The following is a 15885-nucleotide window of genomic DNA, read 5'->3' as shown; positions in this document are numbered from 1 at the left end:
GAGGACACCAAAAATACCTTCCAGTAGGCCCAGAAGGCAGAATTTTCCTTTTAAAAGTTCTGGAGAGTTTAGATGTTTGGGGAATTTCAAAAACGAATCTGTTTTAACAAATGGTAGTGTATTTAAAAATAAATCCTCCTTCTGTTTTAGTCATTTACAGACAGCTTTTACAACTGTTCCCCGCAGTCTTTGGGATGCGTGTGAAATTATTTGGAACTGAGAGAACTAAAATACTTCAATATATTAGCAGTTCCTTCAACGTGCTCTCTACCAACAGATGTTTGGAGGAATGAAAGTGAGGTGGTGATATATTCTTGGATAAAATCTTCAGTCTTTCTGCAAAGCTTGGGGCCAGAACTATTGAAATTTGAACGAGACAGACTCCTTTGATAATTAATAGCTTATATGTATTTGTTTAGCGTGTATGGGACCATAAATCCATTTCAATACATGATCTCATAGGTTCCTGACATTGATTTGCAAGGGACATTTATTCTGTTTCTAATCTAGACATGAGAAAGCCAAGAGATGTTTAGTGACCTGCTAGAGAACACACAGTCAAGAAAGCACTGCGTTAGGGGCTGGAACCTGTGAAGCCGAATCCTGTGAGAATGTTTCTCCAAGAGCCTGGGATGTGTTCAGGGTCTCAGTGTGTCAAAGAGCCTAGAATCAGACAAGCTTGCGTTAAGATGCTGGCCTTGGGTGAAACCCTTTACTTCACCTGCTTCATGGATAAAATGGGTGTGATTAATTCTGTTTTCCGAGGATTAGAGGAGTCATGATGTAAACTCATTGTAAAGTGTGCTGCACCCTGTGGGAACTTAAGAAACCCAGTTCCCCATGTCCGATGCCAAGCAAAGGCAATTCCAAACAAAAGCAGGTCGGGAGGTGGGAGGTTTCACCTACCCTCGTGGAAGGTTGAAGAAGGAAGGGGAGGCCATGTTGCAAGCCTGAATTCTGTGGCATTGACCCCTTGGCCAGTTTTAACAGAAGGTAAAAGAGGTCGTGTCCTCCACGCTGTGATTTACAGGACTTAGAAAAAGTTTCCATGGCTTTCCTACAACGTTGCCCCAATTCTACATTCCTCAGAGTGAGCTCCAGGCCCCGGGAGTTGGCCTCACACTAAATTTTCCTCTCTCCTTTCCCACACAAACCCTGCAGTCCAGGCTCACCAGCTCTGCCACCATTCCTAGAAAATGCCACGCCTTCCTCTAGATCTTTTCCACGCTGGTCTGTGGTCAGCACGTCCTGTTTTCCACCTGGAAACTCACTCCATCTTTAGGGCTCAGCTGGATGGGACCTCGAAGCCTTTCTCCATCTCTAAAACAGAAAGAATCTCACTGTGGTGAAGAGACTTCTGCTTGGTAACTTTTAGGAATTCTGATTTATTTTACTTGCTTGTCATGTTTTCTAGCACAGCTTATTCCATTTCTACTGTGACTGCAGGCTTGGTTGGGTATAGGATTCATCTCCTTAGTACGGCCTTAACACTTAGCTCAGCTCCTGGTTCAAAGAGGGCATCTAAGACCACGCTGAGTCCATTAAACCATCTGGGGCCAGTGCGAGGGAGATGGTGGTTTGGGTCCAGAACACCGTTTTCTCCTGTTTCCACATGAACCTCTCAGGAGCACTCACCCACCCTGCTACTTCTCTAAGGCAAAATTGGCCTGTCTATTCATGGGTTTTGATGCTTCTGTATGTACGTTGGGATACGTTTTAATGTTGTTTTTGTTCAGTCACTAAGTCACATCCGACTCTTTGAGACCCCACGGACTGTAGCCTGCCAGGCTCCTCTGTCCATGGGATTTCCCAGGCAAGAATACTGGAGTGGGTTGCCGTTTCCTTATCCAGGGGATCTTCCGGACCCAGGGATTGAAACTGTGTCTCCTGTACTGGCAGGCGGGTTCTTTACTACTGAGCTACCCTGGAAGCCAGAATAAGTTCACTGATTTTAAAAAATATTCCTGATGGGAATTGGACAGTAGTTTCATGTACTTTTTCAAATCATTTTGGCAAAATATGTTTTTAGGATGTTAGTTCTTATATCAGCTTAACCCTATAACCAGGCCCATAGTATTTTTGTCGCCTTATCTTTTCATAGAGTTTTGAACTTTTCTCCATAAAAGCTTTGCAAACTTGCTGTGAGGCAAGACCCTTCCTAAGTGGTTTCATGTTTTCTGTGTTACTCTCCAGTCGGTAAACATGGGTGTTAGGAACTAAGTTGGTTCTGCATCTGCTCAGCTTTCTTATCGTCTCTAATACTTTGTCTGCTGGGTCCATTGGATTTTTATAAAGTTATCTCACTATCTGCAAATCAGGTTTATTTCTGTGTGAGAGTGTGTGTGCTCAGTCATTCAGTCATGTCTGACTCTGTGCAACCCCATGGACTGTAACCTACCAAGTACTTCTGCCTATGGGATTTTCCAGGCAAGAATACTAGAGTGGGTTGCCATTTCCTATTCTAGGGGATCTTCCTGACCCAGGGATAGAATTCAAGTCTCCTGCATTGGCAAGCGGATTCTTTACCACTGAGCTAACTGGGAAGCCCTTTTATTTCTCTGCACTTTGAAGCAAATGCTCAACTGCTTTAATAAGGAGACCCATCATGAAAGCAGCTTAAATACCAAGTGAGTTTCTTTTTTCTCTTTCCCATAACATTTTCCCAGGTGGGGAGTCCAGATAGCTCATGATTTCTCCGGGGCCACATTCCTTCTATGTGTTTCTCTGTCATCCTGGGGTCTTGCTGTCATCTGAGGGGCTGGGTCTAGAAGTTTAGGCAGAAGGGAGGGGACGCAAGGAGAGGAGAGCCTCCCCTGGGGACTTAGGTTGGGAAGGACACCGCCTGCCCCCTGCTTGCTTGCAGGGTCCTCTTCTGGTTTCCCTGCAATGGTCGCAGCCCCTAGAACAGTGTCTGGTATCTAGTTGGTGTACAAAAACATATCTGTGGAAGGAATTCTTGGAAGAACAAATTGCAGAGTTATCACAAGTAACATGCAGGAGTGTCTAGGTGAGACCAAACTTTCGTAACAATCACTAAGAAGTTGTTATCTCCCTGGATCTTGGATGTCCAGCCCCAAGTCGGATGAGACAGCCTCAAAAGTCACGAAACCCTGTTTTCTTATGACTGCACCTCAAGGAGACGCCAATACACTAACCAGTGTGGCTTCCTCTTGTGTTCCCTGGTCTCCTCTCTCTCCAGCTGCAAGTTTCTTTAAAAATTCTCAACCCACAGAGCCTCTGAACTAACCACCCAGCTGCCTCACCCAGGAACCTCTCCCCAGCATGCCAAGAATTAAATATTTCTTCATGTGGGCCACTTTTAAAGTCTTTGTTGAGTTTGTTAAAACACATTTCTGTTTTATGTTTTGGCCGTGAGGCTTGTGGGGCCTTAGCCCATTGACCTGGGATCGCATCCCCCCCACTACATTGGAAGGCGAAGTCTCAACCACTGGACTGCCAGGGGAGTCCCCGAGAATTAAATATTTATTAGGCTTATTTTAATCAGGAATAAATACATGATTTAGCAAAATGTAATGCTTCCCATTTGAAACCTGCCCCCACCCCACCCCGCCGAGTCCTCCCCAAACGTCCCAACCATTCGTTGGTTACAACGGAAAACAGTACAGAAGACGCAGTACACACATCTGCCATTGGCGAGGAGGTGGGAGTTGGCGTCCCCAGAGTTACATTCATTTCCCATACATCGGCCGGCCCTTTAGAAATAGCCTGTGGGGAGTGTTGAGGAAACCACAAACGTCCTCTTGGATAAACACTCTGGAATCCGATGATACAGAAAATCGTGTAAACGCATGTGCACACACCACCAGGGCAGTGATCTCAGACGGCTGGAAGGCATATGCTGAACAGACAGGCTTTTCCTATCAGCAGCACCCCTCCTCTCCTGGAAGCCCTTTGCAACGGCGGGGAAACAGGTCCTAGAGGCAACTGCAACCCCTTCCTAACAGGATCTGGAGAGAATCGCTTCTCCTTGTCCAGAAATTTGTGGTGTTTTCTCTCTCATCTCTTAAAATTCTGTTTGACAGAATTAAGCCACTCCGGTTCCCCTCTTTTCTGGAGCTTAGCATTTTTATTCATGTGGCTGACAGACTCTTTTTAGAAGAAGATACTGGATGGATGATTTCTTTAGAACTTATCAAGTTCCTTTTTTCAAAATATCCAACCATTTTTACTTATCCAGTCCAGCCAGCCCTTCTACTACTTAAGGATCCAGCTGAGACATGAACTCTTGGGTCACCCAGTCCCAGGAGGACATGGCAATCCACTCCAGTATTCTTGCCTGGAGCATCCCATGGACAGAGGAGCCTGGCAGGCAACAGTCCATGGGGCCACAAAGAGTCAGACATGACAGAAGCGACTTAGCACAGCACACTACTTCCACAATATTTGTCTATACAAATATTTTCCTCCTGTCTATACTGCTGGGCCTGATACCTACACAGGACTTAACACAGTGCCTCTTCTGGTAATCACGAATGAATAACAGGTGCATTAAGATAGGCAAGACCCTCAGCATCCCAGAAAAACCCTTTCTGTGCTGCGAGCCATGGTTGGTGATGTTGCGAAATTGCGCTCCGTCCCAGGCCTGCCCTTGTGCTTTCCCATTGGCAGCCACCTCCTCTCCCATTTCCCCTGGTCTCTGCATAAGTAGGGAAGTCATCTGACTTTTACACACGTAGTTTTGGAGCTAGAACCCAAAGGGATCTTCCAACTGGGGACTCATAAGGAAGGTCATAAGGTCAGCGTTTAGTGTCACTGAGCTCCCTTAGAAAGAGAGGAGCTGCAGCCCAGAGGTCTCTCTTTACAGATGGGTTTCAAAAGTTCAGTGCAAGGGATCAATTTGCAAACCCAGATTGTCTGCCAGGCTGTAACTTCTGGCTCATTTTCTTCTCAGGCTTTTCTCATTCAGAAGTTTTCTCTAGTGGCCTCAGAGGGAGCCTAGCTGGGCGGTGTGCTGGAGATCAGCACCAGTGCACTTTCTTGTGAGAGAGCATCTTTGTCTTTTGCACAGATATAGCGTGCACACACACACACACACCCACACACCCCCACACACACCCACACACACAGGGCTCTTCCGACCCCCTTGCACGAAGATGCCAGGAGTCAACGTTTTGCAGTGTGCTGGATCAGACACCAGGGAGGGGTTCCCTTTGTCGTGATGTGGATACAGAAGACAAGAGTTCAGTTCTCCACATGGCTTCTCTTGGCTTCTGGAAGACGCGAGTTTCCCCAGGGACCATGTGCCTCTGTGCAGGATGCCAGGTGACAGTCATAACCTCTGTTCTTTTGGGCAAACACCATGGTGTCTGTTCTCCGGCTAGTCTTCAAAGTACGGTGGTGATGAGAAGAAAGAGCTCTTCCTTTTGCTCCCACTGTACATCAGGGACACGCTTTTCTTCTTCCGGTCGAAGGAGGTGCTGTCATCTCCTGTCAGGGACAAGTATGAGGCGATGCTTTCCCGAAGGCCGTAGCTGAAAAGGGACTCATCCACAGCGATCGGGCTCTCTGCCCCCTCCGAGTCCTCTTGCTGTCTGTTAGTGGGTAGACAGCGGACAGAGAAAGGGGCCAAGCAGAGGATGTAGCGGGATGAGCACAAGAGAATAAGAAAAGGAAGAAAAACAAATGAAGAGCCTGGTTAATGCGTATCGAACTTGTTCTAATTCTGCTTCTTCCATCTGTGGCTGTGTAATTTTGGAGAAATCACTTGATCTCTCTGAGCCACTGTTTCCTTGGATGGCTAAAACTTCCAGCTGTACATTTTAATGAATCTTCCTTCATGATAATTTACAAGGAACAGCTGTTTTATTTCCTAGGCAATTCTGATCACTGATTTTCTTTGAATTTACCAGTGGGATGTCTGGATCATTATTTAATTAGTAAGGTAACCCACCAGGCCCCACTTACATATACCCCTTAAATGCAATAGCTGACAATCAGAGCAAATAAAGGAAGATTTTTTTTCCCCCTTAAAGCATGAAGTCACTTTAGGATTTTGCTGGTGGGTTTAAGCTTCACTATTGAGTTTACAACAGTATTAAATTTACACGAGATTGATCTGTGTGTTGCTGTCTAGGATACTAACAATTAGAAAAGCGCAAGGTGGTATCATTCAGCTAGAAAATATTCAACTGACACTGAAGGAGTGCTGAATGAATGTGTGTAGAACTGGGGTTACTGAGGCCGTGGCGGGGAGCTGCTGGGACCACGCCACCCAGGGTGTGGGAGCTGAGACAGGTCGGTCTCCCAGGGACATTGGGATTCCTGGGGTCTGCACCTGCTCAGAGAAAGGGGGTGGCAAGGCTGGCAGGAACAGGCCAGTTTTTATGTGCTGGGCTCACGTATTGGTTTGGGGCTTATACATTCATGGAGGACACACACACACACACACACACACACACACACACACCTTATCGCCCTCCTCCAGTCAAAGGTCTTCTGGCGCAGGGTGACAGGTGAGTCGGAGTCTCTCACTGCTGGGGCTGCTGCCGTCTGAGTGAGGCAGGGCGTGGTCAGCACACAGCAGAGGCCGTCGGCCACCTCTGAGGAGAAAGCAGAGAACCGGTCAGCGGCTCTGAGATGCCCCGGCCAGTGCGTGCTGCGGGGCCCTGGATATTCATGAGGGGAAACTGAGGCTGAGATTTGTGAGGGGCTGAGAACCATGTGCGCAGCTGTTGAAGACATCTCAATATGCCCCGAATGCACACTGTGCTTAGCTTGACACAAGGCAAGAGTAGACTTTAGGACCCAGAATCCGCCAGACTTGGGGTAGGGTTTCAGCTCCGCCCAGATAGCGCATCACCTGGACCCTCTCTGAACCTGAATCCTCTCCTGTTGGATGAGAGGATGGAGCTGACACGTGAGAACAGCTGGCAGAGTGCCCATGTGAGGGAGACCCCACACTCAGGGGTTTCCCACCAAGATGCCGGGCCATCAGCTTCGGGGGCAGCCTCCTGTGTGCTGGGGGGCTACGTGCACTGCTGCGTCCCCCACAGCACACAGAACGGGAGTCCATATACACCGGTGGGGCTCATGCCTCTGTAGGAAGGAAGAGAGATAAAGGAAATAAGGGAAGAAGACAGAAAGGAAAGGAGAGAGAAGGGAGGAAGGCTGGAAAAAAGACTAAGAGAGGAGGGAATTAGGTAGACAGGAAAGGAGGGGAAGAAGCGAAGACTGACCAAAAAGGATGAAAGACACAGAAATAGGCGAAAAACAAAAAGGTAAAAGGCAAAATCGAGAAGAAAATGGACAAAGACAAAAAAGAAACTTCTCTCTTCTCTACCCTAGATACTCAAGCACAAAGAGGATGAAAATTAAATAAATCCTTTCCTTTTATCCTCCTGTTAATAGCTCCTACTTGAGCTTCCAGGGTCCCCCATCTCTCTAGGAGCTTTAAGATAGAGGCTCTACCTCTTCAAAGCCTTCCCCTAGCCCATGTCATCGTGAGATACCCTCGAGCCTGCAGTGCTCAGATGTTCTCACAGATGCAGGAGATTCTCTGTGGCCCTACTGAGGATGCAGAGCCCAGTGGGTCTCATGTTGTACGGGAGATGAAGTGTCTGCCCGGATGCAGCCACGCAGGCTTCAAGACCGCCCGTCACCAGGGTTTAGGAAGCACAGAACCCCTCTGCTGGGCTCTGTCTCCATCACATTGATAGAGCTCTTGGGGTGTCCTTGCTAAAGAACAAAGGGGAATTGTAGCTGAAGAATCAAGTCAGAGAGCGACTGTCAGTAATGCTTTGCGTCCGCGTGACTTTCACCGTAGACTCAGATGTCCACCCACGCTGGCGCGCACTGAGGAATGTGAGATCGGACCCTGAGGTTACAGGGAGCTTAACTGGATGTGAACCTGAAATAATTACCTGTCACGGGCTGGAAACTGAAACGACCTCACAGGTTAGGAGGCGAGGGACACCAAGTCAGACACAAAGGCGAAAGAAACCAGCAGCGGTAGAGGGCGCCTTCCTTACAAAGGTTAATGCTTAGGATGAGACATACATTTTGGCAAAGAAGAGAACTGGCACTTCTGAGCACGTAGCCTCAGCCCCATGCTGAGTGAACCTGGCAGCTGTCAGTTCAGGGAGTCCTGAACTGCTCTGGCTGTTAGTACTGTGTACCCGTTTGGGAAATGAAGAAGCCAAGGACCTTGGGGTCAAGTCATGAGCTCAAGGTCACAGCCAGTCACAGGCATGATTTTTTTTTTTTTTTGGTCCTAATGATAATCCTGTAAGAGGCATTTTAATCCCCATTTTATAGATGCAAAAACTGAGGCTCCAAAATTATTGGCTCAGATGGTAAAGAATCTGCCTATAATTCAGGAGACCCAGATTCTATCCTTGGGTCACAGAGATCCCCTGGAGAAGGGAATGGCCACCCACTCCAGTATCCTTGCCTGGAGAATCCCATGGACAGAGGAGCCTGGCGGGCTACAGTCTATGGGGTTGCAACGAGTTGGATATGACTAAACGATTGACACTTTCACTTCGTAGATACAGAAACTGAGGCTCCAAAATTATTAAATTCAATAATGGCAAATTTGAATAATAATAGAATTGAATCATTATGAAGTTATTAAATAATTTGCCCAAAAGCACTGGGATAATAAATACAAGTAACTCATAAAACAAGTCTGTTCACACCCCTGAGTGCATGCTTTCTCAGATTCTGCGCGTTTAGGAAGAACGTGGTGGGATGTAAATTGGCCACGTTACTCCCACCATGGGGTCCTGAAGGTACCAGGAGCCTTGCAGGGCCCCAGACCCTTTTCAGTCACTCGCAGAGGGGACTGCTGGCTTCGACCCCTGTGCTGGTGCAGTGACCCGGGGCACGTTTTCGGAGGGCGCGCTTCTGTGCTGCCGTGCGATCCTCGGGGGTTCACGGCAGGAAAGCCTCGTGGACCTCCCGCTCTGTAAACATCTCTGCCGGGCCAGCATCCTTTCATGTTTGCTTTTGTCTATGCAAAACTTATGGTCGCCACACCTCTCAGATGATTCTTATTAAAAGCCAAATACCACGACCAACTTCTACTCGTGATCAGTAAAAGCTGACTGCTTCCAGGACTCCCTTCCTCTTTCATTTTTAGCTGAGCTGCTAGGTGTTCAGGTGTCGTGGGAGTAGTATTTGCTTTATCGTTTATTTTGCACCCGCCATGTGCCAAGCTCAGATAGACACGTTGCATGAGCTGTCACATTCAAGAATCATGGCAACCACCTGTAGGTGGGGCGCTCATCCACCGTCCGTGAACAGCAGAGTAGGCTCCACGAGGTGGAGGTCTTCACCCAAGAACTCATAGAGCCCAGAGGCAAGTTTGCCTGAGGGCCTCCCGAGTGACCATTCCTTCTTCCTGACCTGCCCTTCTCACAGGCCAGGTGTGGTAACCCAGCGCCGTGGATGCCTCCTTTCACCTTGAAAGGCCCTTTAGGATCACACATCCTAAAGAATCCAGGGCGGGTTCAGACATCCAGAACGTGGTAGGGGGAAGATGCTTGTGCAGTGAAAGCGGCTTCTGTCTTCCTTTCTCTCGCATGGCAGAAGCGGGGAGGAGGGCGCCCTCCTGGTCAGAGAACAGCGGCTCACACAGTGGCTCGCTAGCAGGAGCTCACATTTATGTCCGGGGTGCTCTCATCTGCACTTTCCCTGCGCTAACTTGGTGAACTCTCACCGTGTCTTCAAGATAGGAACACTTGGCGTCTGCCTGACACAGAGAAGAATGGGCTCAAAGGTGAACCGCCAGCCCAAGGTTGCCCAGATCTGGGATCTGAACACAAGATGGTTTCAGAGCCAGCTTTTACAAATGTAGCCACTTTTTTTTTTTTTTTAAATACCATTTCTCCCTTTTCCATAGGGTGAAACTCTTAACTCCTGACCTGGCGTTCAGGTCAGTCTAACTCACAGTTCCTCTTCCGACTCTGTGCACTACACCTGTCACCTCCATCAAACCCCGCTCCGCATCCACCGTCTTGGAGGATGCTCCGGTCAGCATGGCATGCTTGGACCTGTCTCCTGGGCCCAGGAAGGACATTCAGATGAATGAAGTATAATCCCTGGTTTCTAAGAGCTTGTTGAGAAACACAAACTAGTAGACACTTAACTAGGTCACCAGGCGGAACGCCCAGAATTCTAGGGAGAAAAACACCTGGCGTGCCAGGGGAGCAGAGAAAAAACAGGCCATTCGTCTTCTACCTCCGAGGGCTTCATCACAGAGCTGGCTTCCTGTGGGCCTTGGAGGTTGATGAGGACTTTGACATGCAGAAAGGGGGAAATGAAGGGCATTTCAGAGCCAAGCCCCAGAGGCCCAAGTGTGCGACCCACTTAAGGAAGTGCAGACCATCTGTGGTTTTGACTGTAGGGGCGTCCTGATTCATTTCTCTTACAGGCAGAGAGAGGGTGAAGTTGAGGTTGGCTGGGTTTTACTTACTTAGCATTCACATTCAGTGTGTTTTAGCCTGAAATTTGCAGTCTGAATTACCAAGAAAAGAGCATTTGAAGAAGCCAGGATGAACAAGAGAGCAAAGTAAATCAGCAGGCGGGTCTAGGGGAGCAGCCTGGACTGAGTGCCTGGAGTTGGGATTGGGCGGGGGGAGGCAGTGAGCCAAGAGAGATATCACGCGTCGGTCTTGATGGAGTGTTTCTTACCGGAATAGTGATTCACCAGGTCCTCCAGGCACTGGAAGGTGAGCCTCGGAGAAATGTAATACCAGTTGTTTGGCAGACGGAAGATTCGGTAATGCTTCACCTGCCGATGTCTCACTGAGAGGGAATAAAAACCTGCAGGGAGTGGAGGACAGCTCATCACCCCAGGGCCACCAGCTAAGGAGCCCACCACCGTGGAGGCAGACCTTCTCAGCCTTGTGATACGACCATGGAACCCAGACACTCTTGTGTTTTGAGCAACAACTGCTCGAGCCTCATCTGTTTGGATGTAGCTCACTCTTTAGAATCTCCGGGAATGTATTTGAGCAGTCCAGTTATATTAACTGTACTGCAATGCTCTTTTCTTTTTAAAATTTCTTTTCAAAAATATTCATGTATTTATTTTATCTGGCTGCACTGAGTCTCAGTTGTGGCTCATGGGATCTTTGATGCAGCATGCAGGATCTTTTTTTTTTTTTTTTTTTTTTAAGTTGTAGCATGCAAACTCTTAAGTTGTGTTATGTGGGATCTAGTTCCCTGAGTAGGGATGGAACCCCGCCCATTGGGAGCATGGAGCAGAATGTTGGGTGAGTGTCTGCACCTCTCTTAGCCTCCATTTCCTCAAATGGAAAGTGAGAGAACTGGGCTTAGGTCATGTGTAAGGGTTCTTGGGCTTCCCTGGTGGCTCAGATGGTAAAGAATCTGCCTGCAGTGCATTAGATGTGGGTTCATTCCCTGGATTGGGAAGATCCCCTGGAGTAGGAAATAGCAACCCACTCCAGTATTCTTGCCTGGAAATTTCCATGGACAGAGAAGCCTGGTGGGATACAGTCCACGGGGTCGCAAAGAGTCGGACACGACTGAGTCTCACACATACACACACACACACACACACACACACACACAGGGGTCCTTCTTGCTCTGTCTTCCAGGAGGGAAAAGACTCACAAGGCAGTGAGTGGGGAGGGACACTGCATGTACTGAGTTTTGGCTTGCATATGCGGGGTCAGGGGCTGAGCTATTTCATAGCAACCTCTCTGTTGATTCTCAGAAAGACCCTGGGAGGTATTGTCCTCAGATACCGTTACAGCTGGAGAAACTGAGACTCAGGGCAAGCAGTGCGATGGCTGGAGGCACGCAGCTCAGGAGTGGCCGCCCCGAGGCAAGTGGGACCTTCGTCCTCCTGGAGCAGGCCTCTCTAGTGGCCAGCATCCCTTGCTCTCCCAGGCCCGCCCTCTGCATCGGTTCAGTGTGCGTCTTCCGGTAGTGGCAACAGGACAGCAGCCGTTCAAGAGCTGCAGGTGGAAACTTACGAGAACTTTGCATGCCCGAGGGAGCAGAGCCTGCCGCCCCCACCCAGGCTGCCGCTCGGTCTGCTTTTAGATCAGCTCTGGCAGCTACACTTGGGGTCCTTCCACCCCCACCCCCTGACCCTGCCTGGGCCTGGGTCTCCTGCCTCAGGAGACCCCCTGGGACCCGCACAGGAAGTTTTGCCTCTGCTTTGCTTTTGCTCTCACCCTGCATATTTAGGTTTTTTAAGAAAAAAGGTTGGTCCTGGATTCTTCATTATATCACACAGAAGGTCCCTGCTTCCCCAGAGGAAAGCTGACGCTCATTTTACTGGAAGGTTCCATCCAGTACCAGGTACCTCTGGTGCTTAATAAGCGCATGGGAGATAGTCTCAGAAACCACATTGTCTGTTCTTTGATGGTGGGTGTACAAGAAACAGGCTGAGATCTTGGAGCTATTTTCTATATTCAAGAAATTAATATTAATTCTCAGTTAGTCTGAGTAACCCCCAGCTATTAATGTTTGGCTTCTGTGTTTATGCATACTCTATTCCAGACTTCCCTTGTAGGGCTTCCCTTGTAGCTCAGCTGGTAAAGAATCTGCCTGTAATGTAGGAGACCCGGGTTTGATCCCTGGGTCGGGAAGATCCCCTGGAGGAGGAAATGGCAACCTACTCCAGTATTCTTGCCTGAAGAATCCCATGGACAGAGGAGCCTGGCAGGCTACAGTCCATGGGGTCGTAAGAGTTGAACACGACTTAGTGAACTAAACCACCACCACCTATTCCAGACACCTGCCAAACACATTCCCATTGTTAATCCCATGCTATAGAGAAAGGAAAAGAGGCTTAGAGAGAGGAGGTGACTTCTTAGTGATTCATACAGGCCAAACTAGAGTTGGAGACTCTTATTTTGAACCACGGCAAAGCCCGGCTATTTCTTTTTCACTGAATTACTTAGTGCGTAGGATGTATGAAAATTACAGTGGTGAAGGCCATAGTGAATCTGCTCGTCCCAATCCTCTTAGCTGCCTGATTTCATTGTAGAGCACAGCAGGGACTAAGATTGAAGGTCCACTGTGTCGTGAGAGCACAACATATTATTACATTTGAATCACACCACAATCTCACAAGGAAGGGGTTTTCTCTCTGTTTCACAGATGAGAAAACTGAGGTCAGAGAAGTACACGACTTGCCCCAGTCACAGAGCTTTGCGGCCCATGTCCTGTCTGGCCTGGGCACTGCCCACGGGCATTTTCATCTTTTCTCAGCTGTTGGGAAATTCTGCAGTGGTAGTCTGCCAGGCCTGGCGTGGGTCAAAGCCTGAGCCAGTGCCCCACCAGCTCCCTGTGGCCTGGCTCTAGTGCCCCAGTTTCGGTGCTGGCCACACTGCCAGTATATGGGCTTCTGGGAGCTCACCGCATGGGTCGATTCGCGTGCATCGTGGGAGGGAGGGAACCTGAGCCGGGTGATGCATGAGTCAGCCCAGAGCAAAGCTTGTTTTCTGACCCCCGCATGGAAGGATGGGTTCAAGGCTGCTCACCTTTCTTGGTCTCACTCTCTCTGATCATGAACGAGCCGATCTTTGTGTCCGGCAGCTGCAGCAGCTCCTCAGCCTTGTCTCTGCCCAGCCCTTCAAACAGCCAACTGGGGACAAGAAAGACAGCCGTGAGTACCCTGAATGTACCCTCCCCATCAAAAGATAGGAGGGATGCAGAAATGATCCAGGTCCAGCTAACATAAAACCCGCTGTTGGGATTTAAAAAACAAACAAAAAAAAGATCAAGGCAATCAATGGCTCATTCATTCATTCTTTTAATCTTTCAAATAGTTCCTGAGTACCCACTGAAAGGCAGGTGTTACATTGAATAATGACACGGAGAGGCACACAGCATCTTTCTCATCCTGTTTCTCAAATGCCAGCTGCATGGTACCCAATTCCGTATTATATAAAAGCATCTTAAAACATGAAAAGGGACCTTTCTGGCAGTTTATTTAATGTCTATGTTCCTTGTACTCTGACTACTCAGTTCCTCCATCCACGGGGGCAGGGACCGTGCTTGTCGTTTGGAGTTTTGTCTTGCTCACCTGGGTGTCCAGGTTATTAAGCTTGGTATATAGCCATGAAAGAATGAGTCAACATGAGAAAGAAAGAAAATGAAAGAAATGGCGGTGCCTAATTTTACCACCTGACACCCCACCCTGCATACATTCTATTTCCTCCTGTTTTCTCCTTTTCAACACGTTTTTAAACTCAGTTGTCATTGTATGATGCATTTCCGTGCCTTTTTTTTTCACTTCACTGTTAAAAATAAAACGGTTATAATACTGTAGCCCAGCTTTCCAATGGAATGTTCACCTTCAGAGGAGAGCAGGCACTTTGAACATGCTTTAGAAAGCAGCTGGGGGCACAAAGGAATCTGTGTTCTGGGGTGAAGGGCCCTGACTGGTTTTGCAGAACCACAGTTAGCAGTTGGCTGCTGTGTATTTGGAAGCAATCATCCATTCCTTCTCAATTGATGCTGGGTTTCAGCGAACGGGCCCTGGCTTTTGATCACGTCTGGATGAGCGAGTGTTGTGGGAGTCTTAACACTCCACTGTTTCTCACCCTTTGATATTCCCCGTGGCATGAACGCAGGCCATTGGCAGGGCTGGCTGAGGCTTCCCGCCACATGTGAGAAACCCGAAGGCATAATGTCAGATACCACTTTACTTATGTGCTGGTCTCCAAGAGTGCTCTTGTTGGTAAGATCATGGTGATGCCATATGGGGCCAAATATTTCAACTGTTCCCTTAGTTCTCCGTGATGCGTGGCCTATTAGTTTGTTTTAGCATAAGTGATAAACATTCATCATTTCAAGTCCTTTCATGAAATTCCACTTATAAAAATGAAGATAATAAAACAATGGCAATAACGACATCCATGCATGAATACTAATTATGGGCCCACACCGTGTCATGCACTTGACATCCAACCTTTGTATCAACCACCTAAGGTCAAGAGCATACTCTCTGTCTCACTGATGAGGATGCTGAGGGTCAGCGTGATTAAGTAATTTGTTGAAGTGACCCATCCGTGGAGTAGGAAATGGCAACCCACTCCAGTATGCTTGCCTGGGAAATCGCATGGACAGAGGAGCCTGGCAGTTGCAGCCCCTGGGGTCACAAAGAATTGAATTCGACTGAGCAACTGGGCACCCACATCACAGTGGGCACTGCTAAACTAGGCTGCATTTTTCCAATTCCGTGACCACCATGGTGCACCCCCTCTCTTCCTGCTCTGTGTTTGTACCTGTAATAATGGAAACTCTGTAGGGTCAGAATTACATCTTACTCGTCTGGGTTCTTCAGCCCCCGTCCCTACTCATGCCGGCATTGAGCACTGCCTCTTCACCATGAAGGTGCTGATGGCTGATGGCTGAGTGCATGGATGGATCAATGACACACAGCTGATCAGAGTTACATGACTCAGGTCTCTTTCAGGACATAACTCTCATAGCCACCACCACCCCTCCTCTGCTCAGCTTTGTCATCCTCAGCACAGGGACAACTCTTGATATTCATCATCAGAATCAGTAACGCTGAATGAAATGCACTGGGTTCCACGCTTCAAAAAACTTAAGCAGTTTGCTCTGCTTCCCCAAGTAAGCGGGTGGCTTATAGAGTCTTTCTCTGACTGTAAGGAAGTTATTTCTGGACCCCTCAAGTGAAAAGTGGAGTTCCTTTCTCCTGTCCTATATGCCAAGTTCTGGCCTTGGTAGCTGGACAGATGAGGAGACTGTGGTTCGTGGAGGCTGAGGAATTTTTTTCCAAGGCCCCACAGTGGAAGGCAGACTGAGCCACACCTGTCCTGGCTGGGGTGTGCTGGCCACCAGGGCCACCTGTTATGTCCCGTGGCCTCTTCTGTATGACTGCAGGCGAGAGAAACATCTTGCTTTCTCATCTGC

At 48.4% G+C, this 15885-nt stretch overlaps 2 protein-coding genes across 3 annotated transcripts in view; one reads left to right on the top strand and one right to left on the bottom strand.

Moving 5' to 3' along the window:
- TG (thyroglobulin) overlaps positions 1-15885 on the top strand; it is a 235968-nt gene that overhangs the window by 134156 nt on the left and 85927 nt on the right. The window lies entirely within an intron of this gene.
- Positions 3466-15885, bottom strand: part of SLA (Src like adaptor) — a 36645-nt gene continuing 24225 nt past the window's right edge. For both annotated transcript variants that reach the window (XM_070802421.1, XM_019974009.2), the window contains exons 5-8: positions 13482-13585; positions 10654-10785; positions 6428-6560; positions 3466-5552 (exon numbers count right to left, since the gene is read on the bottom strand). In XM_070802421.1, coding sequence (XP_070658522.1) covers positions 5339-5552; positions 6428-6560; positions 10654-10785; positions 13482-13585 — 583 coding nt within the window. In that variant the 3' untranslated portion in view covers positions 3466-5338. The remainder of the gene's footprint in view (positions 5553-6427; positions 6561-10653; positions 10786-13481; positions 13586-15885) is intronic.

This window comes from Bos indicus, chromosome 14, assembly GCF_029378745.1.
Source record: "Bos indicus isolate NIAB-ARS_2022 breed Sahiwal x Tharparkar chromosome 14, NIAB-ARS_B.indTharparkar_mat_pri_1.0, whole genome shotgun sequence".
Lineage (NCBI taxonomy): Eukaryota > Metazoa > Chordata > Mammalia > Artiodactyla > Bovidae > Bos > Bos indicus.
The sequence above is the reverse complement of the archived record's forward strand: the minus strand, read 5'-3'. Positions and strand labels throughout refer to the sequence as shown.